Raw genomic sequence first — 27425 nt, forward strand, 5'->3', positions numbered from 1 at the left:
CTTCCCAACTTAATTTGTTAATTTATTTTTGTTTAATTTTATTATTTTTCTGTCTGGGTGGGGGAGAGGGGGAGTGGAGCAAGGAATGTTATGACTATTGACCTGAGACAGTCTCCTGGAAATAATCTAACAGCAGGGGACAGCAAGTTCTTTTCAAAACCAATGAAGCAAGAAAATGCTGTTGACCAAGCTATTGTGAGAGATTTGAGGAAGGGGAGAGGGGGGGAAATTATGGAAAAGAAGGAAGAGAAGGGATAGTACTGTGCCTTAGACTCATACTTACTATTTCTTTTAGAAGAAGCCTACATTTCTGAGGCCATCACTTTTATGGGATCTCTGTCTCTCTTGTTCCAAGGAGATGCTGTTTTTAGCAGCAGTCAAATGTCATGCTTAGGTTTACGAGTGCAGGAGTTTTGCTCACAGCTTGCAGTACTCCATAGCCTTGGATTTTCCTTGATCTTTCTCTCCTCACAACACCCCATATTAACTTGGAAAGACAAGATAGTATTTCTGTAGAGTTAATATCTGTTTATGTCCTTCTTCAGGGGAGCTCCATGGATTCTAACTGTCTGAGACATGACAATTCTGAAGTCTTCACATGTTTATTTAACTGCATTTTAATTGGGCATAGCTAATAGGAACAAACCAGCAAGCAAACAAACAAACCATATTCCCAGTCCTCATGAGATCAGCAGCATTTGCCAGGACCATGTTCCCTGTGAAATTGTGGCCTTGGAGAGGCCCTGAGGGTGAGCAGGACCGTGCTCAGATATGTTTTGTTACTTCAAGATGCTACTGCCAGTCCCAGCTGGGTCAAGCACTACAGCAAAGTTGGTCCTAGGAACACAAGTAGTACAAATATTAACAATTTGCTTTCTACAGATGATTTTTTTTATCTGCAAAAAACCCTTTTGTTTTATAATTACAACGGACAATACTGGTATATTATTGAATCTGTACCTAACAGTAGTTAAAAACATAGCAAAATACCTATAAAAGTTCTCAAATAAACAGCACTCACATTCTTAAAGAACTTTAGAAAGACAGTAAATAATGGTTGTATGAGAGAAACTTCCCACTCAGGATTGGGGTTTTGTTTGTGTTTAATGATCTTTGGTTCTTTTTGCTGATCCTTTATTCTTTTTGTGCATGTGCACAGGCACATGGAATAGCTTCTCACTCAAATACAAAACCCTTGATGTTAATTCATCTTTTGAGTTAATCCATTTCCACTGAAAGCCAAGAGGCTGAAATTATTATTGTTGGGGCTGAGAGCTGGGGCCTCCATCAGGAACCTGTAGCAGTGGGTTTGACTTTCCTGATTCCTCATCATTTTCCCTGGATCAGGCCCACTAATCTAAACTGTACATAAACAAAGGGAGGTTATTGTTTGTGAGCATTAGAAAATCCAAACCTGAAACTGTGTATGAAACTGAAACTGGCTTTTATTTATGGTATTTGTTGGTGAAACAGATGCTGTTTTCCCACCACTTCATAAAGGAGAGTGAAGTCCTGCTCTAAACTGTCAGAATTCATCTATTCTTTTTACTCAGATACGTGTAGCCACTATTCACACAGAGAAACTTTGTGAGTAAGTTTGAACATATTTACATTTTTAACTATGATGTCACATTTCAGGATTCTTTTTCTAAGGACAAATTCCATGCTTATTTCAAGAAGTAAAACCAAATCAGAAGAGGTAGGTTTTAAGAACTTTATATAGTTATCTATAAAATAAATTTCCTCTACTGTATCAAAGACAGATGTTCTGCAGAAACACCAGCACCAATGTGCAGGGAAAAAAATCTGAACTATTGATGAAATAGTGAAGATACTTTTCCCCATGTTTAGATATCAATAGCAATGCAATGCAATGCAAAAAAAAAAAAAAAAAAAAAAAAAAAAAAAAAAAAAAAAAAAGACTAAACAAAAAAGTCACAAACCACCTTTTGGGAGGAAAGCAAGCATGTGTAATGGAAGCCCAAAGGGTAATATATTCAGAAGCTGTAAGTGCTGAAAATGAAGACTTAGAATGAAAGCAGCCCTTCAGCCATAACTCTACTATCACTAACATAAAGCTATAATCTTTTTTTCCTATGTTCTCATTATTATCCAAGCACTAAGCATCAGTTAAGAAGATGTAAGAGAGCAGGAATTTTCAGTGGGGTGGAAATCTTTCATCGCCTGTTTTCTTATGTATAGGAATGATACAATTTTGTCATGGCTTTTAACTAATCTTGGGTTTACTGCTGCTGTGACAACCTTTTAAGGAGGTAGCATGTGAAATGAAATGATACTGTTACACTCTAATAGACTGAAAGGACTTTTTTTAAAACCCAAAATAGCAGTTTCAATGTTAACACTGGAAGGGTTGAAGCCCATATCTGTGATGAAATTGTGAAAGAAGAAGCCAATTTGCTAGCAACCAGGAAGAGACACCACTTCAAGCTTCTGATACTTTTTTTTTTTTTTTAATTTTGAGAGATGCAACTGCCTGGAGTCAAAGAATTCATTTGTTTACAGATTTTCGCATTAGTACCAGAAAGAATATTACATTTTTACCTAACTATTTTACAGAAGATAAAATAGAAGCATTGCAAAGGGAAATTATTTATGAAAAAGATTCTTCTCATTCACCATCTGTCATCCTTTCATAATATAGCTCTTGTAACAATAGTCTCAGAGGTGTTCAAAACACTGTTTAGGAATAAAATATTAATCAGAGTAAGAAAGAAACAAAATATATTCATGAGTTAGCAGTTAATTTCAACCTGCTGTTTGTTTCACTTTGTAACCAGATGTTTACAAGGTTTCAGAGTTAAGGCAGATTATGGATTTTAGTAGGATACCTGAATTTTGAACTGACCAGAGAATAAATTTGGATTCACTGTATTAATTTACTTCCTCTTAGAGTGAAAATACTGTTTGGCTGCAATTCCTAGGATGTGTACATCATTTTATTCTTTCTCAAAAGGATGCAGGAAATGACAAATATGTATTTTGAGGTACTTTAATTTAAACAGCATTTGTTCCCTGACCAGAAGGGAACAATATTACTTTCCCTGTCCTAGAAGGATACAAAGTTGAGTTCACACAAAAATTTGTAGCTCAAAATAAACCATGTCCTGCTTGCTCAAACAGGCAAAAATAGAAATTGTCTTTGAGGGCAACTTCTTACCAAGTTGCTATATTCAGGGTCTTCTACCTTGTTTAGTTAGACCTAACACAGAACAATCTATTATACTTTAATACAGATACTAGATTTTCCATTTGCTATTTAGGACCCTAGTGCACAAGAACTAATACCTCATTGACAAGAACTCTGTGTACTGAGAAAACTTATTTGGTGCTCTTTTACATGGCTCTTAAAGGGACAAGGGCCTCTTTCTTCTTCATCCCTCTCCCCACAACTGGAGGAATCATTAATATAGCAGAAAATCTTCAAAAATAAATTCTTCTGTATAGGGAGAGCTCTTTGCATAGCATGAGCTGGAGGACGAAACAACCCAGTCCTTATTTAACCACAAACATTTTCTTAAAAAATAGCCCAGATCATCATGTTCAAGTTTTCAATCCATGTACATCATCACTCACACAAGAAAAATTACATTATATCTCTTTGAGAGAAAGTGATTTAAAAATATCAACAGTAGAGTCTCAACTATGTTAACAGCAAGACTTAACTGCTTATTATACATTAATCAGTCTTACACAGGGCTTTGGGTTGGGGTTTTGTTTTTTTTTTTTTAGTTAACAGTAAAATTAAGAAGTAAAGTTTAGGACTCAAAGTATTCTCATGCCTAAGAGTTTCTTTGCTAACTCCTCTGCGGGTAACCAGGCAATAAAATCCTTCAGTCACCCACAAGGAAAGCACTCAAGGCTGCAGTCATGCATCCATGCGTTTGGGTATTGTCTTCCAGTTCCTCAATTTCACACTTTGCTAGAAGCATGCAGTGACAGCAAGTTTCAATTACTCACATCTGAATCAATATTGATGAGCTTGAACTGCAGCATTTGGATTTGCACTTCTGATATGGAGACAGTATCCTTTTGAATGTTCTAATGCTGTCTGGTTATCCTTATTTTGAACACAGCTTTCTGCATCCTACAGAGACATATTAAAGCAGAAACACGGCAACAGGCACATTGCTTACTACAAATCATGTAAGTGTGGTAGCTTTTCGTAGCAAAGAAAAAGCATTTCTTCCCTTAACCTTAGGAGAAATGCAATGCATCCCCTGCTGCCATAAGTAATGACAGAAAGCAATGTTTTAAGATACTAACTAGTTGCTCTATTTATTCATAACCATGGAAATTACACGTTAGCTTGCTGTGTGCACAAATGAATTCACATCCATAAATCACAAGTAATTCAGCAAAGTTTACTTCAGTACAGTTAACTCATTTTGGGGGCTTGTCAGTTCTGCTAGCATCACCCCCATTGCCTCATGAGAAGATGGGAATCAGTCCAAGGAAGCACAGTCATGTAGTGTATTACTACAGCAGCTCTTCAGTTGATACAGCAGCAGCTAACTAGTATAGGCTTCTAGCCTGGAGCCATTTCTACATGAATATGGGTCTGAGTTAATACAGCCTGAGCTAAACTCGCTCTTATCTCACCCAGAAATAGCTGAGTGGCCAGGAAGTCCTAGGTCCAGGACTAGCTTTTGTGTTACATTATGATCAGGAAAAGTAACAGCCATAGTCAGTATTTAATGGTCATCTATCTATTCTCTCCCATATTCCCCTTGCTCCAGGAAAACAAAGAAACATTGAAACATGTCTGCTGCTGGAGTTCACTCAACATTTCTAAAATTATCCCTACTGAGAAACTCATTTTAGAGAGGGTTGGGTTTTTTTTCCACAGAGAAGGGAAAACAGATTAATTCCTTGGCAACAAAATTCTAATTAATCAAAAATGTGGCTCTATTCATATTTAGCTTCCTCATTACAATAAAATATCAGATGTTTACTGCTGAAATTATAGTCTTGATTCAATGCAGAATCAGGTGGCTCTCAAGATTTAATTATAAAAATAAAAATTAGGTTTATTGACTCTGTACCAGTGTTTATCTTGATCTGTGATTCACTGATTACAGAGAGAAATGATTCAACATGAGGCAGGACTTTCTGCAAATAGCTGAAGAAACATGCTTATCTCCAACCCAACAGCCTGTCACTCACCCTGGAAAACCATCCCTATGGACTGGCTTTGGACCCGCTCAGACTCATTCCAGCAATCAGTTGAAGGAAAACAAAATTTGCTAGAGCAATCTGGCCTGAGTGTAAAGGCCACTTAAGGGACTACTAGCACTGCCACCAAGGTAACTGGTGTGATTTTTGGTACACAAAACTTTCATCGTGTCTTTTCCAATAAAGAAGTAGCTTTTCATGCCAATACCAATCCATAGTCAAACTGCATTTCCTTTGGGAGCACATCTCTGCTCTCTGAAGCTCACAGAATAGGGACCTTTTGTCTTTTCATAACTGAATGAACCTGACCCTGCTTCCACCCAAATCTCCTGCTCTAATCAGGACATTGATTCATGTATTTAATTGCTTGAAACTTGTCTGTCAATGCTAGTTGGTGCATACTGTAAATTCTAAAAGAAAAATATTGAGCTTTGCTTACCTGATAGTGTCTCTCTTTGATCATATGTTCAGATGAAATCCAGCTGTTGAGTTGTGAACTAAAAACCAGCAGTGGTGCTGACTTTCATAGATTTGTTGGATCTGTTCTTCCACAGATTTGTTGAATGTGGGGAAACAGAGAACAGAGACGTGTCTGAACCTTGCAATTCCCCCCCCCCCCCAAGATAAAAAACACTTCAGAATTTACCTTTTCTTAATGTAAACATAGTGATTTTAACAGATTAAGAAAGCAATGGTATCTAGGCTAAATTAATAAAGAGGACATATTCTTCTACTACAAGCTCAAGAGACGGTAAAAAGCTGACCTCTTAACATACTCAGTAAGCTGAACTCTCACCCTCCCAGGCCTCTGTAATTTTGATAAGCAGCAACTTCTTTCCCTCAGGATTTTTTTGTCTACACCATCTTCTAGAATAAAGTACCTCTGCTTCATCCCACAGAATTAATCTAGGGAACTCCTCCCTAGCAAGACAGTTGAAGTTCTTCTCTAGACAGGGACATTTGAACTTCTCTGTCCTGTTTCCTTATGACGGCCTTAAGCACAAGAGAACATTCTTCTGTTGAAGCTCTGTCACTTGTAGAGCATACCTGACTTCTTATTAGGATAGAGAAAGAAAAGCATTGCAATGAAAAAAAATGAGGGAATCCACCTGTCATTCTTGCCCTGTGCTAAACAGGTATTTTGTGTGAAGTAAGCACTGAGGGCACCAGATGTACATTCTCATAGATGAAGTTTCTGTGACACATTCTAGTGCTTTTTCACTCTTTGGCCCAATAAATGTTTGCTTATCTATAATGCAGAAAGTTTAAAATAATCCCAGGCACAGCCAGAGGCAGCTGTTTGGAGAGGCTGGAATGGGAAGCTGGAATGGGCTTGGCTAGGGGGAAGGGACTCAGTATCTGAAGTCCACAATCAACTGAAGGGAGCAAGGATTCTAGAAGATCTAAGGCCATCTTTCCAATAAGCACCTGATTGCTGGAAAATCCACCCTTGTGTATTTTGTGGTGGTGCATACCATATGAAAACAGACTTTATTTCAGCAGATGCTCCTGGATGCTGCTGTAACTCAGACAAGAAACAGCAGGAGGAAATAGGTGTAAAACCAGCTGGTTGCTGTCCCAGCCTGGTGAGAAACCACATGTTGCAGAGCATCATTTCATGCCACAAAGTTCTCTCAAGAGGAGCTTCCCTGCATTAAACTAATATGAAGGCATTCCTGGCTGCTGAGAATGCTCAGTGAGCTTCCCTCAGGATAGATGGTCCTTGGAAAAGGTGCCTGCCTGCCTGTTAACAGCCCGTTCGTTATGCATCATCTCGGAGCTCAGCCTGCCTAGTGTCTTTCCAGGCCCCTGTCATTTTAACGGACAACTCTCTATTGTGGCTAAACACTGTATCAGTTCCCTTCAGGGGGAAGGAAGCCAACGCTGCACATGGCCCCTACCTGACTGACAACCCATGTTCTGGAGTACAGCCAGCAGGGAATTCACAGTGAAAACCCCACTTCATCATAATCGTCACTGGATGCAGAATTTCCCTGTGTCAGATTATTCAAAAGGAAAAAAAAGGCTCTTTGTTAGAGCACCACACATTTGCCTGCATTCTCCAAGGGGGAAGAAACAAAACAGAACAAGATAGCTAAGAAATGAATATTCAAATGCATTTAAGGTTCTTGGGGTTTTTTTGGGTTTTTGTTGTTGTTGTTGTTGTTGTTTTTTTTCTTTTGTGTCTTCCCAAGAAAATATCCTCAGAGAATTATCATTTCTGTGAAGAACTGGAGAGGCTGCCAAGCAGAGCAAACAGGATTTTATTTTGATGGGCACACCACAGTGTGTATTTGTCATCCTCTGTGTCTTCCTGGAGCACAAGTATTTTACTGCATTGTACTGCCTATGCCAAAAACCTTATCTGGAATACTGTAATGCCCAGAGAGAACCCTAAATGTATTTGTCTAGTTATTATCTTTAATTGCTAGCCTTTCAGCAGGAATATAGTGTAAAGATAATAAAAACAAGTTTTCTTTAATAACAGAGGACTGTACTTATCTTTTCATGCAGTTTTAGGTTAGTGTATATTTGATGATGAACTTTTTTCCAGTACAAGTATTTCAAAAGAGTGAAACATGGCTTTACTATTAAAAAAGCACCACCCTTTAAAACTTGATATTAACATTTTTTTTTTTATTTCTCTTGACTTCTGTGATTTTTTTATCAAAACCTTTATTTCAAGGTGTTGGTAAATGACATTTTACAGTCATTTTAAGTAACTAAACTTGTTAATTAATCATGACATGAAGTTAAACTGATTTTAATAGCAAAAATTACTAATAGGTTTTGAAAAATAGCACTTGAAATATTTTGTCTACAAAATATTATTCAATCATTGTATAAACTGAAACCCTCAGGAGCACACTGCTTGGGGGTGATGTATCTTTAAAAAATCTATGAAATTCAAATATCAAGTTAGTAATTATTCTTGCTTGCTCTCTTGTCCTCACTCACCTCTGCCAGTTCTTCTAGTTAAAAGCTTGTCTGCCAGTAAAGCTTGACTGTCATTAGAATTCAAAGCACTAACTATTTCATATTAATAACACAAAGCTCTGCAAAAATTCTCAGTCCTTCATAGGTTAAAACACTTTCCAGCAGCCTAACAGGCTTCCAAGCAGAGTGTAAACTCCACTGGGATTTTAACTAGAACAACACAGAATAGAATTTATGAGTAAAACCCTCCTGACCATCTTTGGTTTGCAAGAGTGGACGCATGTGTCAGCACTTGCTATGCCAGCAAGTGATACCTTGGTAGATTCATGCAGCAAGAGATTCAGTGAGAAAGTTATAATGAACCTCTGAGCATATTTAAGGAAAAGCAACTGCCAGATATTAAGCCAAAGATAATTATGGTTGACATGTTTAATCCCTTTGTGGCAGATGAAATAATTCAGCTTGGTTGAGATGCTACATACAGAGTAGAGAGGTGTGTTTTAATAGAGATGGCATTTCAAATAGAAGATGGCAGGTGCAAGTAAAGTTTATTTCAGGTATTATGGGCTTTGTGGTGGATTTATTGCACTCAAGCAGCATTCTCATGGGGGAAAAAAGAAAAAGGTTATGTGTGCAGTGCTGAACAGCTCTCTTTACATGCAAAAGACATGGAAAGCTAGCTAATGGAGAGAAAAGTCTGTGTTCAACTCGTAACAGAATTTTGCTTTTAATTGCACACGGAAGAAGCTCAGAATCCCCTATTCCCTTTATACCATTATAATGCATGCCATTTCCAAGAAGCCAGGAATTTTTATTACCCATTCCACAACGTGGAATCCACAGCACAGACAAGCTAAGCCTTTCATATCTACTTATTACAAGGAAGTCTGGATACAGGGCATATGGTGCTGAATAACTTTGGAAAAGCAGAAGGTCATTCCGTAGGCAGTCCTTTCAGCTGGGAAGATGGCAGAAGGAAGGAAAGAGGAATTCTGAGTCCTTGTCCAATGTGTCCAGCCATACATCACAAATTTAGAGATGATTACAATGCACACTTGTGTCCCTGGGCGGGTGCCTGCCATGTACTTGTTGTAGGCAGCCTGCAAGAACACACCCCTTGTGAGTGGGAGTACCCAAGATCAGGCTTAAAAGAGGGTCAGTGTGGAACTAATGAGCCATCAGAAGTTAGAGCAAGAGAACCTTCAGAGCAAGAAGATGAAAAGGTGGCCCAAGTTAGAGAGGCAGAGCTGGGCAGAAGGTTTAAGTGAGACATGTAAAGAGCAAACTCAAAGAAACATCTTTCAAATATGATATGGTACAAAAACTCAGGAAAAGCAGAATTACACTGACATGGAGAAAAGTCTTCAAATAGAAAATACGATTAATGTTCTCAAACGAAATTCCTTCCTGATGTAAATCCTCTGAAACCAGTCACTTTGCAGTAGAGGAAAATATCTTGATGTGACTGTAACATTATTCTGACTCAATAAGTTACGGCAAACAATTCGGCATGAAAATATTGAGAATCTATTCAGTTGAACCAGAGCAGTGAAGAGTGTCTGTACAATGTCAGTGTAGTCTGTTTTGTTAATCCCACAGTACAAAGTATTCTGCTATTGACATGCCATTGAAAATTACATGTGTCATTTCTCAGCTAAAGAATTGAGGGGAGAAGGAATTTGTTCAAAAATCTGTGTTTTAAACAAACATTAACTTTTGGATGTGTCTGTGCAGTAGGAATCCTCTTAAATAAGAACTTAGATGCTGCTTGTTGACAAGAACAAATTGAGATCAGGTCTTAAGAAAAATGCTTCATAGGCTGCTTTAAGAATCCATGCTGGATTCCACTACAAATAAGTGACAGAACAAATACAAAATAAATTAAGCATTTTCAGTAGCACATCATTTAGGGAAATAAGATCTTCCAAAAGCTCCCAAAAATAACAATATAATAGCAATCTTTTTTTTTTTTCCTACACATAAAAAACTTGGGTGTATAAATAATTTTAAAAAATGTAATCTTCTACTTCAAGAACATGAAGCAAGCAGACCTTTGCTCCAACTTACTCTTTCAGGAAATAATTCTTGTGAAAGACTTGTGTGTATATTTCCCTTCGGTAATCAGAATTCCTCTTAATTTCTCAAAAATATTGACTCATTTAAATATCCATGAGTCTCAACTCCAAGTGGAAATAACGTACCTCTGAAACATTGAAACAACAAAATCCAAAGTACACTAAAGTAATTTAGATGGTATTACCTGTGAAATGTTTGACTACAAAAAGTAAAACGCATTTGAAGTACAGATGTGCTGTTTACTGAGTACTCTAAACTCTTCGCTCTAGATGTTCCAGAGCTAAGAAAGTGCCCTGTGTTTGATCTTAAATAAACACACATTTCTGAGCTGTTATCTTCTTTTCCTAGTAATTCATCCTAGCAGGAAAAATATACCTGCAGATGTGAAGCACTGAAACACTGTATCTCTATTTTTCTTCATACCATGCTATTTATATTCTTGCAGTGTAGTTTCTGGTGCATGCATTAAGTTTTAATTAGCATTCCCTGAAATTAGCATGCCTGAAAAAGGCATTTGTTTATTTAGGAATCCAGGTTTTTATAATGTTTTGGGTTTGTTTCCTTCTCAGTCTTCATCTCAGAGCTTGACCAGCTGATTTAATTTGCCTAATTTTAAAAGATAATGTAACAACTGAAAGCAAATAAACTCCAGTTAAATTGAATCAGCTTGTTCAATAATATGCCTTAATATGATTTAATTTTATGCAGACTAATGAATACAGAATTAGTAGGACTGGAGTAGAGCATTTCATAGGGCCCTGTGGAGCAGGCACTGCCACCTCCTGACCTGGTGCTGTGCCCTGCACTGAGAGCTGCTCCCACACCCGGATTTGGAGCTGCCAATTATTCCTCCCCCGTCATTTTTCCCTGCCACCACACCAGTCCCCATGCTGGCAGTGGCAGCAGTGATTCCTTTGGGTGCCTGCATGCAGCTACAGCTGTGTCTCTCTGCTGTGGGGCTAATCTTACAGACTGCCCAGGACATGCAGTTGCCCGGAGAAGCTCTCCATGGAAGTGCTCCAGGCCAAGCTGGATGAGGCACTGGAGAGAAACTGGATGAGAAACTGGAAAGTGTCCCTGCCCATGGCAGGAGGGTGGAACTGGATGAGTTTCAAGGTCCCTTCCAAACCAAACCACTTAAGGATTCTGTGACAACATGCTGCTGCCTGTGGAGATACTGTCTGACAAAAATCCATGAGATCACTTTTAGATATTGTATTTTCAGTCTGCCACATGTAATTTATTTGCCATCATTTCCCAGTTTAATCTTTCAAAGGTTTGGGGTTTTTTTTGTTGTTGTTGGGTTTTTTTTTTTTTTGGTTTGGTTTTTTTTTTTTTGTTTGGTTTTTTTTTTTTTTTTTTTTTTTTTTTTTTTTTGTAAATCATTTAAAAGCCACTTCGTGCTGCTATACCCTGAACAGAATTGCAGATGTCATTTTGCTGGGTAAATAACATGACAGAAGCACAGCCCGCCAGCACATCTCTGTGAGGAGCAGCAGTATGTCTTGCAGACAGGGAGGAGTAACAGAAGTGTGACCTCTAGTGAACCCAAGTGCTTATACCACTCTTGCAAGAGGCACAGCCTGAAGTTATCTGCACACTCCGCAAAACTTTATTCATAGCTCAGAAATGAAGATATATTTTTGTTACATCACAGTCCAGAACAAAGATAAGGAGAAGAAAATGATAAATACAGATTTCATCACAATTTTGAAGTGAGAAATTAACATTACAGCAGCATGTGAATAAGGAAACCCTATGGTTTCTGACTACTTCCTTGTACTTCTGAAACTACTCTGCCTTCTTTTCATTTTTATTGAAGGCAATAATTTCATTATTTATACTTTAAAAATATCAAATATTTAACCCAATCTACTGAGAGATTTATGAGGTATTTGGGCATCTGCTTATATCATTAACTTCCTGTGTAAAAGTACATACCTACAGAAGGCTGCAGTTTCTCCTTGAAACCCATCAGACATTAAAATTAAGGTATAATAAATGAAAGGTATCAATTGCCTTTTAAAATTAACTTGAATAAAAGAAACATTACCAGAAAACATGACACTTGAAAGAGACATATGCAATGAACAGCATCACTTGCCAGGGTTCCCACAAGCAGTGTTTCAACAGTGGAACTGAATGCTGAACTCGAGGCACTTCCCTGCAAATCTCCTGCTGGCAGCTACGATGTTCAAATTCACAATTCCAGCCCTAGAAAGAGAAATAACAAAGTAGCTCCTTGAGGAAAGCAGCCTAAAATTGTCTGAACATTCTGACAGCAGGGCGTAAAGCCACAGAAATTTCAGCTTTCTGAACATTGTAGAGATTATAAAATATTTTCAATTCACATTACTATCAGTGATTTTTTTTTTTTTAATTAACTGGAACTTTACAACAGAGTATTCTTAGAAATGTGGTTACTAAAGCCCCTTGCTCAGGACCACATCCAGAGAGCTTTTGAGTAACCCCAAGTATGAAGATTCCACTTGGGCATTTTGTAAGTGGTCTTATTCATGGAATTACCTAAGAATGATTCCAGTAAAATTTAGTGTGTATTTTCTCTTTATGTGAGCCACTAATTACAATTCCTCTTGACAGAAGTGCAGTGCCACATCTAGGAAGCACACCAGCACAAGATGCTGAACTTTGCTGCCTTGTGATCACACTGAAACAAATCCATTATTGACAACATGTGTTCATACAAGAAATACAACTTGAGCAGTGCATGCAGTGCAAACCAGATTAGTGCTTTCTCTAACACAATGCATTGCTAAAGCTGTTTCTGGGAGAGGAAAATTTCTACAGGCAGGTGAGGAGGGATGCTAAACTAGAATAGAGGCACTAGAAGCACTTAATTTCACAAATTCTTTGCTTATTTACCACTTTAACAGTGATTTGATTTGACCAAACCACCAGGATACATCAAACATTCTCTTTAATCCACATGACAATGCTACAATCAACTCTTTAGCTGAACCAGCATAGATAAAATCACTTATCACTCTCCAACTCTGATTTCTGGCATCAGGTGGTGTCTTGATTCAGCACAATACCTGAAAACAGCAAACATTCCCTACAAGGATCATCACACAAAAGGCTTCAAGGTTATACATTAAAGGGTCCATTATTAACTAGCTTCTGGTGATTTTGGTTGCCGTGTCAGGGACTTTAAAAATTTTAATCTTTGTTCTTTTTCCTTTAAGAGGCACCTGGCAGAGAACGTAATTGCAGTTTCTTATGCAAGTCAAGCAGGAGCAGAGGGAAATACAAACAGTTTCAATTGATGGCTGCAAGTGAGAATGCCCTTTATTGCTCCACTTAATTCCATAATCTCAGAAATGCAAAGGCACTTTCATGGTAAGGAGCATGGTAAAAGAGGTACAGAAGTTACTAACAGAATAATTATTTCAGTAGATGTCATAACCTTGGAAATTCCTTAACCCTTTACTTTAAAATGTCTGGTACTGTTGTAATAGGCAGCTTGTAAGGCTAACTTGAAGACCAGGAAAGAAGTCCCCTGAACAAAGGTCACAAGAGTCTGTTGTTTGAACAGAGATAATGGCTTCTTGATTAGTTGATGAAGGTAATTTTCAAAGCTCAACATAAATTAAATAAATATCCAAATGACAGCTTGAATGTAAAAGCCTGATTTTTTTTTCCCTGGTTTGATTTTTGAAACACATGAGTGTTCCTTATTTAAGTAACTCAAATTCCATGTGGTCATGCCTGGTGTTGTGGGAGTAAAGAAAAAACACACATTATTTTTTTAGTATTTACATTTTAACTTTTTGTGAGTCACACACCAGCTCTGGGTTACAACAATCACACCTTCTAGTGCACATTTTATAGAAAGAAACAAATACACAGTAATTGTATCAAAGCATAAACAAGTTAAAAGAGCAAATGTTCATTCAAATCCCACTTTTTAAGGTGTGGCACATAGGTACTGCAAGAGAATAACACTTGGCTGCTACAAGGCTGGCGACACCAACGAGTTAAGGTCACTTTGGGGTCAATTTTTTCATTTTATGTTACAAACTTTAGGTTACAAAATTTCTTCCCTTTCAGAAGAAATTACAGAGTTACCTTAAAAGGTTTGGAAATCCGAGCTCTAGTATAAAAACCAGTCGAGACGAGGTCAGTTTAAATCCCGGACTCCTGCCTGCAGAACAAAAGTACTGTAACCTCTGCAATAAGGTCAGGGGCACCCTTATCGCTCTCGACAATCCCCTGACAGGAGGGTGCAGTCGGGCTCTGCTCCCGGGGAACAAGGGACAGGACAAGACGTCTTAAGATGCAACAGGGGTTTTGGGTTGGACATTAGGAGGAATTTCTTCACAGGAAGGTTGATGAGACATTGGAATGGGGTGCTCAGGGAGGTACTGGAGTCACTCACTGCCCCTGAAGGTGTTTAAGGAAAGACTGGATGTGGCGCTCACTGCCATAACCGTGTTGGTCATAAATTGGACTCGCTGATCTCAAAGGTCTTTTCCAGCCTAGTTGGTTCTGTGATTTTGCGATAAGCGGCATCAGACAGCTGGGACCCTTAGCTGGGGGGGCAATAACACCCCTTGGCCAGGGGCGATCGAAGCGCTCCCACGCAGCTGCGAGCCCGTCACCGGCTCAGCCATTCACCTTTTACCCCCTCTTTTTGCTGAGCGGGGTGGGTCTCTCCAGCCGGTGTCCAGCCCCGGCTGTGGAGCTCAGCCTGGAGCTCCCGGCCCGAGGCACGGACACCAAGTGCGGTGTGCTTTAAGCGCCAGGTGCGGTGTGTTTCAAATACAACGCGCGCGGTGGGTTCCGCGGAGCGCGGCGGCCGCGGGGACCCCGCGATCGGGCGCCGGAGCGGCGGGCGGGACCCCGTGAGGGGCGCGCGGGGCCCGCGGCCGGCGGGGGAAGGCGCGAGGGGCGCGCAGAGCCCGCGCGGCTCCTGACGGACGGGACGGGGCGAGGCAGGCGGCAGCGGCGGGTAAATGGGCTCCGCTAAACCGCCCGGCGCCCCCCGCCCGCTCCGTCCCGCGACCCCGCGGCCGTTGGGGCGGGAGGGAGGCAGGGAGGGAGCGAGGGAGGGAACCCGCCAAAGCCACGGCCCGAGCCCCGCCGGCACTCGCCAGGCAGCGGGAGGCGGGAGGAGGAGGGAGAGGCCGCGCAGCGCCGCGCTCCCATTGGCCGCGCGGGCCGCAGCGCTGGGAGCTGATTGGCTGTCGCGCCCGCCGCGCCCGCCCCACCCGCCCGCGGCGGCTCCGCGCGTTGAATTCAAATCGGCACCGGGAGCGGCCCCGCCCTTCGGCCGGGCCGGGGCGAACGGCGGCGGCGGCAGCAGCGCTGATCCCGGGGGCCGCCGGCTCTCCTGGACCGTGGGGTGCGCGGCGGGAGCGGGAGGGCGCCGGGCTAGAGTCTCCCCCGTGTTTAAACGCGCCGCCGGCAGCGCCGATGGGCGGCGCTGGGCCGCAGCGGGCGGGGCGGGGCGGGGCCGGGGCCGTTGGGCGGCGGGCGCGCGCGGGCCGGGCCGGGAGGCGGGAGGCGGCGGGACGAGCCTGGCGGCCGCGGAGGACAGCGGGAACCGGCCCGTCACGGGACCCCCATCCAGTGCCTCCCGCCCTGCAGAGCCGGCGGGACCTGCGATGCGGAGCGGCGCGGCGGGAGCGGCGGGTGTCGCCTCCTGAGGCGGCGGGAGAATGAGGCCGGCGGGCGGGGAGATGGGAGCCGGCGACAAGGTAATTCCTCAACTGAGCGAGAGCAACCGAGCCCCGGGGCTGCCGCTTCCCGCAGGACGGTGACAGCCCCGCTGCCCGCGCTCAGCCCGGCTGGGGGTGAAACCGCTTCGGTCGGAACGATCGCGCGTAGAAACGGCGGGATGGCAGAAACCCAGCGAGTTTTACCGTCACTTTAATTTCTGTCCTCAACAAAAGTTCCTGAAACTTCATCTCTCACGACCTTTATCCACGGAGTCCGTGAAGAACACTTCTTTCTCCGGGCTCTCCTCTCCTCTTTGCTTTTCCCTTAACAGAAGGTGTGTGGAGGAGCAGGGATAACGATGTTCGGAGCGTGTTTGTCTCGGACATTCTGTGGTGCCGTGACAGGGAAGTTGCGATTGGAAGAGGGTCCCGCGGAGGTGGGGCGGCGCTGGGCCGAGCCCGCTTTCCCTCACAGTTCCAGGCTGGCCAGCCTGCCTGGAGCCCGGGCACTCCCCGAAAGGGGCTCCGGTACCACCACAGACCCCAGACCCATTTCTTGGAGGCCTCTGCGGCGCCGACCGCGCATGCGCAGAGACACGGCGCGAAAAGTAAAGGGGGGAATACGAGGCGAACTAGAGGGAAGTGGATCGGTCCCTGATCCAGCCCGCCCGGGCATCCCTTTCCTCCGCTTTCCCGTCTTTACCCTCTCCTCTCATGTTGTGTCTCGGCAAGCCCCGCGATCACATTCCACCGTTTACTCCGCTCCGAAGTTTGTTGAGAGAGCTGGGAGCTTGTTAAAGTTCACTGTAAAAGTTAAGAGCTTGTTAGTCAACGCTTCCATGACTACTAAATACCGGGCTGGTCGCCGGAGTTGAGGCGATTATATGATAAAGGATAAGAGTTCCCTGACATGCAAGCTGGTGTCTGTTTAGCTCAACAAGAATTTATAAACATCACACCCACTCCCGGGTCATTACATGTTTCAGCTATCATTTATAGCTCTCTGCAATGCATTAACGTATGTTCTGATTGTATTTGCCTCAGAGGAAGGAAAAGGAAAATTACCCGAAGAATAAATGCCTGGGGACCCGAGCCTTAGCTACAGGCACAGAAATGGTTTTAGGAAAGGGACTTCTTGGTTCAGAGTAGGACTGGAACCCTTGACTCGGAACTACCCAAAAAATGTGATGAATCTCTATCCCCCTTTGACTGTTATTGATAAATGGATCATGGTGCACCTAGGTTTTAATATGACCGTTGTTCTTTTCCTTGATATGTAGGAAAATGAGCATTCTGAGCCATGCAAAAATGTACTGAAAACCCCTTTGAAACAAGCGGCTACCTCACAATTGGTACTGACAGAGAGACAGCCTGACTGTCAGCCTCTAACCACACCCCCAAAACCGAAGGAAACCCCTCCAGCAGATCCATGGACACCTACTTCCAACCTGAAAATGCTGATTAGTGCAGCCAGTCCTGAGATTAGGAGCAGAGAACAGAGAAGGCAACTGTCAGACAGTTCAAGTGAGGTCCTACAGACAAAACACTGTTTGCAGGTATGTTGTAAAGTTGTCTGTATTTATTTTCTCTTTTTTTCTTCTCTCTTTTTTTTTTTTTTTTTTTTTTTTGTTAAGTTAGCTGATAGTTGTTTATTCAGTATAAAAATTATACATTGACACAGCACATCTATTTTAAAAGTTATGGTTTTGGAGCATTTACCAAACATAAGTAATGATATTGACTAGCTACATTCAACAGGTAATGTTCTGGTTTTATTTCACAGCTGCTGAGGACAGAAGGAGAACACTGGCCCTTTGACAGTGCTCACTGTGAAGCTGTTAAATATCTGTGCTTTCATATTGTTAAAAACCTTACAATCTCTTTTCCTTATTCCCATGCAGGAGCACTTATTGGGGGATGAATATGAAAAATCTCAGCCAAGTCGCAAAGAGAAAAGTCTCGGATTACTGTGTCATAAATTCTTAGCTCGGTATCCTGATTACCCCAGCCCTTCACAGAAAAGTTACATTTGCCTTGATGAAGTCACTGAAGAGCTACGTAAGTTGGTGTTCATCCTATTAACTATTTCTTTATGCAAATTTGCCAATAATCTGCCTTTTTTGTTAGTATATTTTTGCTCCATACAATTTTGGATGCTTACTCTCTTCTCAACTTTATTTAAACCCAGTTTTAAACTGCTAATTCCTACAGCAATTCTTTTAGTGAATTGAACTGAGAAACTCTGAATTCTATTTCATATTGAACATCTAAATTATTGCTTATACCACAAATAATCAGTTGCAGTTTTTTTTTTAATTCAGAGATGATACCTAAGATTAGTGGTTAGATTTTTGCAGCAGGAACTAGCATTTCTCAAACTGAGTCCACAGCTTCCTGTCTGATCAGGTCATCAAAGCAAGAAACATCTTTCCGTTCTTGATGGTATATTAACTTTCTAATTCTATATCACTATTTTTTATGTTGCACCAATAATTTCTGCAGATTCCATATTTCTAACATCAAGCTGAAGCTTTTTTAAATCAAAAAAAGTAATGGAGTTACAGTATTCTACAGCTTATATATGGATAACAGTTTTAAAATTTTAAAGCTGTATGATTTACTTTTTTGTACACTTTGTACAAAAGGACATAACTTTTAGGAAATGTTTGGTCAAAACCAAGAGTTTATCAGAAACCAGGAGTTTATCAGACAAATGAGAAGAGTGTGCTAATAAAATGACATGTAAAAATAAGTTATAAAGCCATTTCCTACCATGAGTTTCCAAGGTTATTTAAGAACACAATCTAGAATCAATGCAGTGAATAATTAAAAATGCTCTGTTTTTTCTAAAGCTGGATTGAAACCCATGTAATGGCTCTTCTGGCAACAGTAAGTTTTGTTTCTTAAGGAATGCTGAAAGCCAAGTATAACTCTGGAACAGCAAGTCCTTGCATATACGAAACAAGATTTGTTTTCCTTGCTGGCAAGACCTGGGAGGGCTATTTTCAGTTTGTGTTATGGAATTGGCAAAAATTATTTGAGAGTATACTAAGAGGAAGGACAGGACTCTGTGCTGCAGGTAATGCATGAGTGCACACGTGTTATATGGCAGAGCTATCAGGTTCACCTTTCCCTCTGCAGACGTGGAGCGTAGGCGCATCTATGACATTGTGAACGTGCTGGAGAGCCTACACATGGTGAGCCGCCTGGCCAGGAACAGATATGTCTGGCACGGGCGCCACAACCTCCCCCAGACCCTGCAGGCCCTGAAAAAGGTGGGGGAAGAGAACAAATACATACAGCAAATCCAGATGATCAAGAAAAGAGAGTATGAGCATGAATTTGATCCTGACGGTGAAAGGAATGAAGAAATGGCAAGTTCTTTTGGCTCAAGTGAGCAGTCAGAAATGTCTTTTGTCGAGCTCCCAGGAGTGGAATTTCGTGCTGGTAATAATTCTCTATAATGCCAAGAATAATATGTACTTAAAATGATACATTTCTATGAACTTGGAAAAAAAACATTTATTAGCCTTCCTTTTTTTTTTTTTTCTGAGGTGGTACTGCCCCAAGGGCACCACAACTCTTTGTAGTGAGAAAAAGTGCTCTGTACTCTTTCACTTGTCTTATTCATTCAGTTCTTGTTATTTGTTTCTACATCAGGTGAAACTATCAAATACACCAACATATAATCCAATTGCCATTATCACTGAATTGTTATAGAAACCAGAAGTTACTACTAAATGTTGGAGAAACTTGAAGCATAAATTACGAAATATGTTTTATAATTTAGCTTTGATTCATGGAAGAAATTTTAATTAAGGGTTAAGCATCTTTAAGAGTACAAGTTATCAGACAATGGGAAATGTATATGTGGGATACACCGCTGTCTCTTCTTGGTAGTTAAACTTGGTGTCCATCCAATCAATCATCTGTTTCTTGTCACGTAGAAACATGATTCTGGAGTCAGCATTGGCCCTGCCTAGTCTCTGTGTTATTCTTACAATTACTGACAAACTTCTTCAGTGTTTTATGTTTTTGCTGGTGTGTCACTGAAAACTTTCATCCTTTTTCCTGTCTGCTGCAGCATCAGTGAATGGCAGGAAATACAAGTCCTTACGAGTGATGAGTCAGAAATTTGTGATGCTGTTTCTTGTATCAACACCTCAAATAGTAAGCCTTGAAGTTGCTGCTAAAATCCTGATTGGAGAAGATCAGTTAGAAGACTTAGATAAAAGCAAGTTTAAAAGTAAGTACAACAGCAAGTGTAAGCTAAATGAATTATCCCAGTACTACTTCATATAAGGAAAAATACGGTCTTATTTTTCCTGCCACAAATGTTTATTTCAGCCTCCAAAAACTCACTAAACACCTTCTGCAGTTTATAATTTTTGTATTTATACATAATGTCCACCTGAGAGGAAAAGTCCATTAAATCCTCCCTCCTGAAGTATTGTCACAAGGCTCCATATTGGTAACAATTTCTCTTTCCTTAAGCAGCCTGTCAAAGTTTTCAGCATCATTTCACCAAAGATGTCCCAGAATCATGCAAAATCTGTGTTCTGGCCACATAACTAACTTGGTAGAAATCTAAAGAAATTCTGTAAAAGTCCTGTGACCAGCTTGCATGTCAGAGGAAGTGAAACCCTTTGCTCTAACTGCCAATTATTTCTTCATACTTTTACCCTTCTCTCAGTTCCCTGCACACTTCCTCCCCTTCCCCTCCATTCAAATGAAATGATATTTCTAGGTCTAGGTCAATAGATATATAATAATTAAAAATGTACTGCTTTTGAGGGATAGCTGTGGGTTTCGTTGAAAGTTAGGCTCTTCCTTAATTCTCAGATTCCTTTGCTTGTTTGGGTTATTTTTTGTTTTGGTTTTGAGGTTTTTTTTGTGGAATTGTGTCTATGCAAGTACTGATCCTTGCTGGTTTCAGTTCATGATTTCCTTTCCACTGCCTCACAGCAACATAGAGAGTGTGGGTGGCTACTCAGTAGGGTTTTTTGCTTGCTTTTATTCTTCCATAAGAAGAACCTGTCTCACAATAAAAGCATTTTCAGGGCATTCCATCTGTCTACCTGTATTTCAAGGATCAATCCCATGTTTTACCACATTCTTGGTTATGAAGCCAAAAAATTCCATGACCTAAGCACATTCACTTTGCTCTAGAACTCACTTGTGGTTTGAATTCTACCTGAAACTTTTTCCTAATAGCTCAACCTAGAGACAGGGAAGATATGCAGGATGATTATCCTGTTGGATTTTAGTGTGTCTCTTCCCTCCAGTTCCCACGTTTGCCATTGCATGTGTGTACCTGCACTTTAATCTACTTATATTTACTACAGGATCTGTGTATGTTTGATCATTGCACAGAAATTAACTTGTTTTGAAAACATTATTTTTTCGTATTTAGCATAATAAACTTTACAGTGTCTTCTAGATCTGTATCTATGTCTTCTATTTTACATGTAAACTTTGTATCGCAATATTATTTCATTGTATAAATACCTGTTCCACAAAATTGTTCTTACATTTTTTTAACATCTTTTTCCTTTTAGCTGCTTAAAGGGTGTTACAGCATTTCTTTATCTGTCTGATATGTGCTAACTTGTTAATTGCAGTTGCTGTACTTTCCATTTATTTCTTTCAGCCAAAATTAGAAGACTTTATGACATAGCAAATGTTCTCAGCAGCCTTAAGCTTATCAAAAAAGTTCATGTTACAGAGGAGAGAGGTAGAAAACCAGCATTCAAGTGGACAGGACCTGAGGTCTTGCCAAATACTCAGGGTAGGTGTATGTGTCATTTCCTTTTGTTCTGCTGATGATATTGATTGTTTTTTTTTGTTTTCTTCACTAGAAATTTTTGACCAGAAGACAGAATAACTAAGCAGAAAATCTTTTACTAGTCACACCACTGTCCTTATCAGCACAGCAACCAGTATCTATTTGCACACAGTGATGTTCAGCTATTGAGATTCTTGAATTTCCATGTTTGCTGCTGTTGGTACCTCAAGAATTATAAGCCAGGCTCAAATAATTGCTTTTAATTACTGAATCTGCATATGATACATATTTTTTCTTTTTTTCTGTTTTTCAGATACAAAACTTGAAGCAACTTCTACAACCTCTTCCCCACCTATTTCAGAATCCATCACTTCCAAAGAGCAGTGCTCAAAAGCCCTTTTTCCTTCAAAAGGAAAGCAAAGCTTCACTCGGCATTCATCTCTAATAAAATTAGTTAAGAGTATAGAGAACGACAGAAGGAAGATCCAGTCTGCTCCAACCAGCCCAGTTAAAATAAGTGCCAGTATGTATCTTTTCATCATTTTTCTTTTATGAACTTCTTTTTCTTTGTTTTTAAGTCAGATGTACTCTTGCATTAAATATTTGGGCTTGCCCTCTTCTCACAGGATATGTAGATGTGTGGGTGGCACCTCCTTTCAAAAAATACATCTTAAGAGCTGTCAAAAATACAGAAATGGCTACAAACCTTCTGTTTGTCTAGAATCACTGAATATTGGATCTTCTCTGAACCTACTTTGTTGTAGAAACTCTCCTTTGGTTCATACTATCTAAGCAGTTCTGTATTCCAAAACATGGCCAGAAAATTACCTGTCAGTGTTCATGTTCTTGCTAGGGATCCTCTCTGGGGCCTTTAAAATTTGTTTCATGTAAGCTGATGTCCAGTTGATCAAATCAATTCTGGGCTCAATTTGAGGATAAATTACCTCATTAAATGTTATATTACATAAAGCAGTCTCCTCAAGTTAAATTTTTACTTTGAATTTGGTGAACTTACTGTTTTGATTTGCTCTTCCTCTCCTCCAACCAGGTACTTATCAAAGTTTACCAGTTTTCCCAAATACAATAGCTCAGTTTCCAGCAATCACTAAACATCAGCTGGAAGGACAATCCAAGTAAGTTTGCACAAGTTTAAAGGTAAGAACAAGTTAAAGTTATGCTCAGTTAAAGTGGGGCAATAACCTGCAAAAAACAGTAACCTTGAGTACTGCAGGCTAGTTTTTAATTTATTTTCTCTTTAGTGGATTGAGAAGTACAGGTTCACATTAAGTCTTTGTATTACAGCAGATAATATCATACATTACAGAAGATAATTTGTCAGAACATTCATTTCTGCATGAAGGAATTAAAACACATTTGGGATTTTTTTGTTTGTTTTTTGCTGAAGGACAGCAGAAGAGATGCAAATGAAATATGCCCTGTCCTCACCTGAGCCTGTCCCCAAGTCTGAGCCCTCTCAGCAGCCAGCTCTGAGCCAGCCCCTCGGGGTGTGCCCTGCAAGCCACAGCTCCGTGTCACCAGTCATCCTACCTCATCTTCAGTCTGGGGTTTCATATGCAATCTATCTGCACCCTTCCCAAGCCCACACAGTGACAACCTACAGCCCAGGCTTCATGTTGCAGCCTCTGCCATGTGCTAACGTAACTGGAATTAAGAGTAATAATTCAAAAGTATTAAATAAAATAACCACTGAGGAAGGGGACATTCAGAGAGGTCTGGATGAGCCTACAAAATCCTTGGCAGCTGAAGAAAGACCTGAAACGAAATCAGAAACATCTCAGCGGTGCCTTAAAAGGTCACAAGCACTACCAGAGACTAATTTAATTAAAAGGCGTAAAAGTGATGAAGAAAGCCTTGATACTTCTTTGGTAAGTTAAATTAGTTTTAAAATGCCACTTAGTGATGTTGCCACCTACTCATTTTCAATGTGATGTAGGAACCTGCCAGTGAGTGTAGGTGTTTTAAATAACATCAGGCTTGAAGAGATGGTGTTCATTTGCTGTGCCTGCTGATATTTGAGGGGCTGGGGTTTGTATCTAATCACTTTGTCTAAGAAGACAAAGTGTACAGGTGTAGTCAAAATAAAGCAGCTCACAAAACACTATGTCAAAATGTACCTATTTATACATGATTTTGGGGTAGGTCAGGTTGAGAGCAAGGTTGGAAGCAAGAGATCTTCAAGGTCCCTTGAATTCTAGGATTCTGTAAACTTGCTGGCATCTGTTCTTGGCTTTAGAGGTGTTAGGAGGAAAGTGGATGTATAAAAGTCACTGGACAGGGAATGTCCCAAAATCCTGATGCCTTCTAAATATTTCCACTCAGTGTTGGATTGTTGTAGGCATAATAGAACAGCACATGAAGTCAATAAGAGGTTCAGATAAACTTGACGTATATGGAGAGATTGGGGCTGGATTGCTTTCTACTCCTCAGTTGCGGGTTGTTTTAGCATCTCTGTAAATTATAAAACTGCTGTTAATTTGGCTTGCTGAAACAGTCATTGTATGTTATAGATGTGTTATGACAGCACATGCTATCCAACATGCACTAGCTGGGAAGAAACAAGACGTGAAAATATGGACCTGGCTGTTCTAGTGACCAGAAAATTTTATAGTACAAACTTGGGAATGAGGAGGAAGTAAAAAGCTTTCTTTGCAGTTTTTAAGAATGTATAACTATCATTGTAGGGCTCTAACTGAGGTTGTTAAGCCTTACAACACCTGCCTTTCTTTTTGTATGTGCTTTTTTCAAAGGGAGAATCCGCTAAGAATGAAAAACCACCTTCCAATAGCTCACAAACTAATCATGAAGTGGACAATGTCCAGGAAGAGAGACCAAATGAAACCAAAACAGTAGATCAAAACATGGCAAGTTGCTGTGACCAGTGTACAAAAGAAAATATTCCAGAAGATGAAGATAAAATCAAAACAAAACAAGACATACCTGTAGCATTTGCCATTCCTGCTCCTGAGGTAAGATTTGTCTTGCCATTCTGTAGGAAAACACTGCTTGTTGTCTCTACAACAAACTGCACCTACATAGATTGTCTTTGGCTGAATTCATTTCAGTGTGCTTTTAAAACCTTATTTTGTAGGAATGTAGGATTTCTGTTTCTACACTGAGTACTCAAAAAAGAGGACATAAAGAGGCACATGGAGTGTAGGTCACACTAAGGAGCTGAGGGCAATATTGAGATCCGTTACCTCCCTGTCCTTTCTTCGCATTATGCTTACTGTCAAATGCTTTGAAACAGAATCACATGAAACTCTCTTCGTCAGTAAAATTCAGTATTCTGCAGTTAAGACTGATTGCTGTAGAGAAGCTGAGTAAGGAACAGTTCTGTTGACAAAAACAGAATATGTAAATGCAAAAGTTTTATCATCCAATATTTGTTTTTTGAAAAACACAATTCAAGAATGAAGTGATGTGATGATTTACTGGGTCCAGAATGTTTCTTCTGGAAAAATAGTATACAGTATCAGGGTTTCTTTTCCATCTGGTCAAATTGCACTGTGTTAATCCCAGGTGGATTTCCAGTTCCCCACCAAGAGTATCAGCTGGAAATGGAGCCAGCTGACTTCTGTGTGGTTTTAATTGAAAGAGCATGTCCTTGAGTCTGTTGTGTCTCATTTCAGACAGAAAGTAGTACAGGCATGGGATATGGCATCCTGGGGACATGGAGGATAAATAATAAGAACAAGGCGAGGGAGGGCTACAGTTTTGGAGAAAACTTGAGATTTGTTTATTACATGTTTGGGCTAAAGATGTGCTGTCTCTTTCTTTCTTAGACTTTTTTTCCATCTGGTTATCTTATTCCTCTGACTCACTGCACCCATAGCAACAAGGCAGAGTGCTCCACTAAAGAGAAGGCTGGGGTGTGTTCTCTGCAGCACACAGCCTACAGCTCTCCCATCACTGGTGAGTGTCCAGGGAAACAGGCACAGGGGGCCAGCTTGAGGGGCCAGGGCCAGCTTGTCCTAATTCCTTTCAACACTTGATGTTTCTGTTCCAGGGGTCATTCCAATGCCAGCCTCAGAACTGAAGACAGTCAATATTCCTGCTTTTCATATAACACCCTTGAACATAATGCTGTCACCAAATTCCATAGCTGCTGCACCTGTACTGAGCAACTCCTGCCTCAATTCGAGCAGTACCAGTTCTGCCCCAAATCCAAGCTCTTCAGCTCTGAACTTTATGCTGCAACACATAGGACTAATCCCTGCTGGTGTGCAAATTCCTGCAAATCCCGTTCTTCAGCACATGCCAGTCTCTTCCCAATCAGAAAATATCAGCCACAGTTCAGGGAGCACAAACGTGCAAGAAGGGAAGGTGAGTTAAATTATATTGCAACTCCCCATGGTGGGTTGAGTGGGAAGTGCAGTGCAGTAATTCCCTTACAGCAGGTAAAATTTATAAATAAACATTTCTTTTTGATCTTCAGAAATCAGCATTGCCCAAAAAGAGCTAGCAGTGAAGGCCAGCCTAAGTACAGTAGAAATGAGAGGTTAGCAAGGAAGATAAGTGACTTATTTGTGGTGGAAATGGAGCCAGCTGGAAGATGACAAGATGTGAAGAGACAACTGTTTTAGAGGGAGGATTTTACATATCTGAGAGATATTTTAATAAGCACAATCTGAGATTGTCCTTATTAAAAAAAACTGTCCCTTTGTTATTTTCTTTCCTTCTTGTTACTTCCCTAATCTACCCTCAAGTTCTTGTGTTTAATAATAGCTCTTCTTTTAATAGGATAGGACTGTACAGGATTTTAATTTTTTTTTTCCCCACAGGAAGTTTCTCTGTATATTTTATATAATATTGTATTGCCTAATATCTGTTTATGTTAAAAAAGAAGGGGATTAGAAAAAACATATTTTTATGTATTTATATATATATAAAAGAATGCAGGTATATCCTTCTCAGTAAAAAGTTCAGTTTTTAAATTTCAGGGGGGGAAAAAACATTTGCTAACATCCTGCAGAAACCTAAAAGTAGAATTTACTTTTTATTCCCCCATAAATGAAAGTAACTGTCTCTTTTCTCTTCAGCCTTCTGCTCCAAAGGAACCTCAGGAGCCTCAGGCAGTTACAGAGAACTTTTTCCGCACACCAGGAGGGCCAAACACAGAACCTGCACTATCTGCAAACTCAGATGGTACCCAGAGAACCTCTCAAGGAACTCTATATATTCCTCAACGAAAACTTGAAGTTTCAGAAGACTAATTTTGGGATAGGGAATTGCTGATTGTGTTAGCAGGCAAAATTGCTGGTAACACACTGCACACATCTGGCATTGCATGATGGACAATGGTTTGGACATGTATTGCCAAGACCTCAATGCTGGAATAGCCTTAATTGATGCTTTAGAAAATAAAACTGACTCTTAAGGAGAAAGTTAATGCCTAATGAATTTTTCCAAAAGGCTTACATGAAGTATTTTAACAGCAAAGTTATGCATCTAGTGGGTTTTTTTGTGAATGTGTGTTGATTTCTTCTATGCAAAGTAAGCTGAAATTGTCTTTGTACAGAAAGGTACAGTCTATCAGTCAGTACATATTTTGCACCAAAAAAAAAGAAAGTACTGTGAGTGTGCAAATATTTTATGTCTTAGCAAAAAGGCCATAGGTAAAATGTTTTGCTTCTGTGTTTAATAATACTCTTTTGTAAAGCTAATAAGAAGCACAAAAAAAAACCCCAAATTTTCTTAATGAATTTTTATATAAGTTAAGAATTATTTATACT

At 40.3% G+C, this 27425-nt stretch overlaps 1 protein-coding gene and 1 long non-coding RNA gene across 5 annotated transcripts; one reads left to right on the top strand and one right to left on the bottom strand.

Annotated features, from left to right (window-relative positions):
• Nucleotides 1-599: 599 nt before the first annotated feature.
• LOC128789996 (uncharacterized) lies at nucleotides 600-15557 on the bottom strand. Of its 3 annotated transcripts, none has more exons than XR_008431602.1 (6): nucleotides 15478-15557; nucleotides 14296-14371; nucleotides 12260-12420; nucleotides 5633-5733; nucleotides 3979-4105; nucleotides 600-837 (listed from the first exon to the last, which is right to left on the bottom strand). It is a non-coding gene; the product is annotated as an uncharacterized LOC128789996 (long non-coding RNA). The 3 variants fall into 3 exon arrangements; XR_008431601.1 differs by lacking the exon at nucleotides 15478-15557 and adding an exon at nucleotides 14845-15055; XR_008431603.1 differs by lacking the exon at nucleotides 15478-15557 and adding an exon at nucleotides 14606-14837.
• On the top strand, nucleotides 15480-27077 carry E2F8 (E2F transcription factor 8). Of its 2 annotated transcripts, XM_053946393.1 has the most exons (15): nucleotides 15480-15571; nucleotides 15817-15926; nucleotides 17168-17443; nucleotides 17789-17945; nucleotides 19029-19334; nucleotides 19972-20133; nucleotides 21538-21675; nucleotides 21986-22195; nucleotides 22721-22805; nucleotides 23078-23558; nucleotides 24441-24659; nucleotides 25476-25605; nucleotides 25700-26016; nucleotides 26129-26191; nucleotides 26733-26820. In XM_053946393.1, exons 2-14 carry the CDS (start codon nucleotides 15888-15890, stop codon nucleotides 26153-26155), a joined length of 2547 nt encoding a protein of 848 aa, XP_053802368.1. In that variant the 5' UTR covers nucleotides 15480-15571; nucleotides 15817-15887; the 3' UTR covers nucleotides 26156-26191; nucleotides 26733-26820. The 2 variants fall into 2 exon arrangements, with proteins under 2 accessions (XP_053802368.1, XP_053802367.1); XM_053946392.1 differs by lacking the exon at nucleotides 26129-26191 and having other exon boundaries at nucleotides 26733-27077.
• The last annotated feature ends 348 nt before the right edge of the window (nucleotides 27078-27425 follow it).

The sequence above is a fragment of the Vidua chalybeata genome, chromosome 6 (genome assembly GCF_026979565.1).
Source record: "Vidua chalybeata isolate OUT-0048 chromosome 6, bVidCha1 merged haplotype, whole genome shotgun sequence".
Taxonomy (NCBI): Eukaryota; Metazoa; Chordata; class Aves; order Passeriformes; family Viduidae; genus Vidua; species Vidua chalybeata.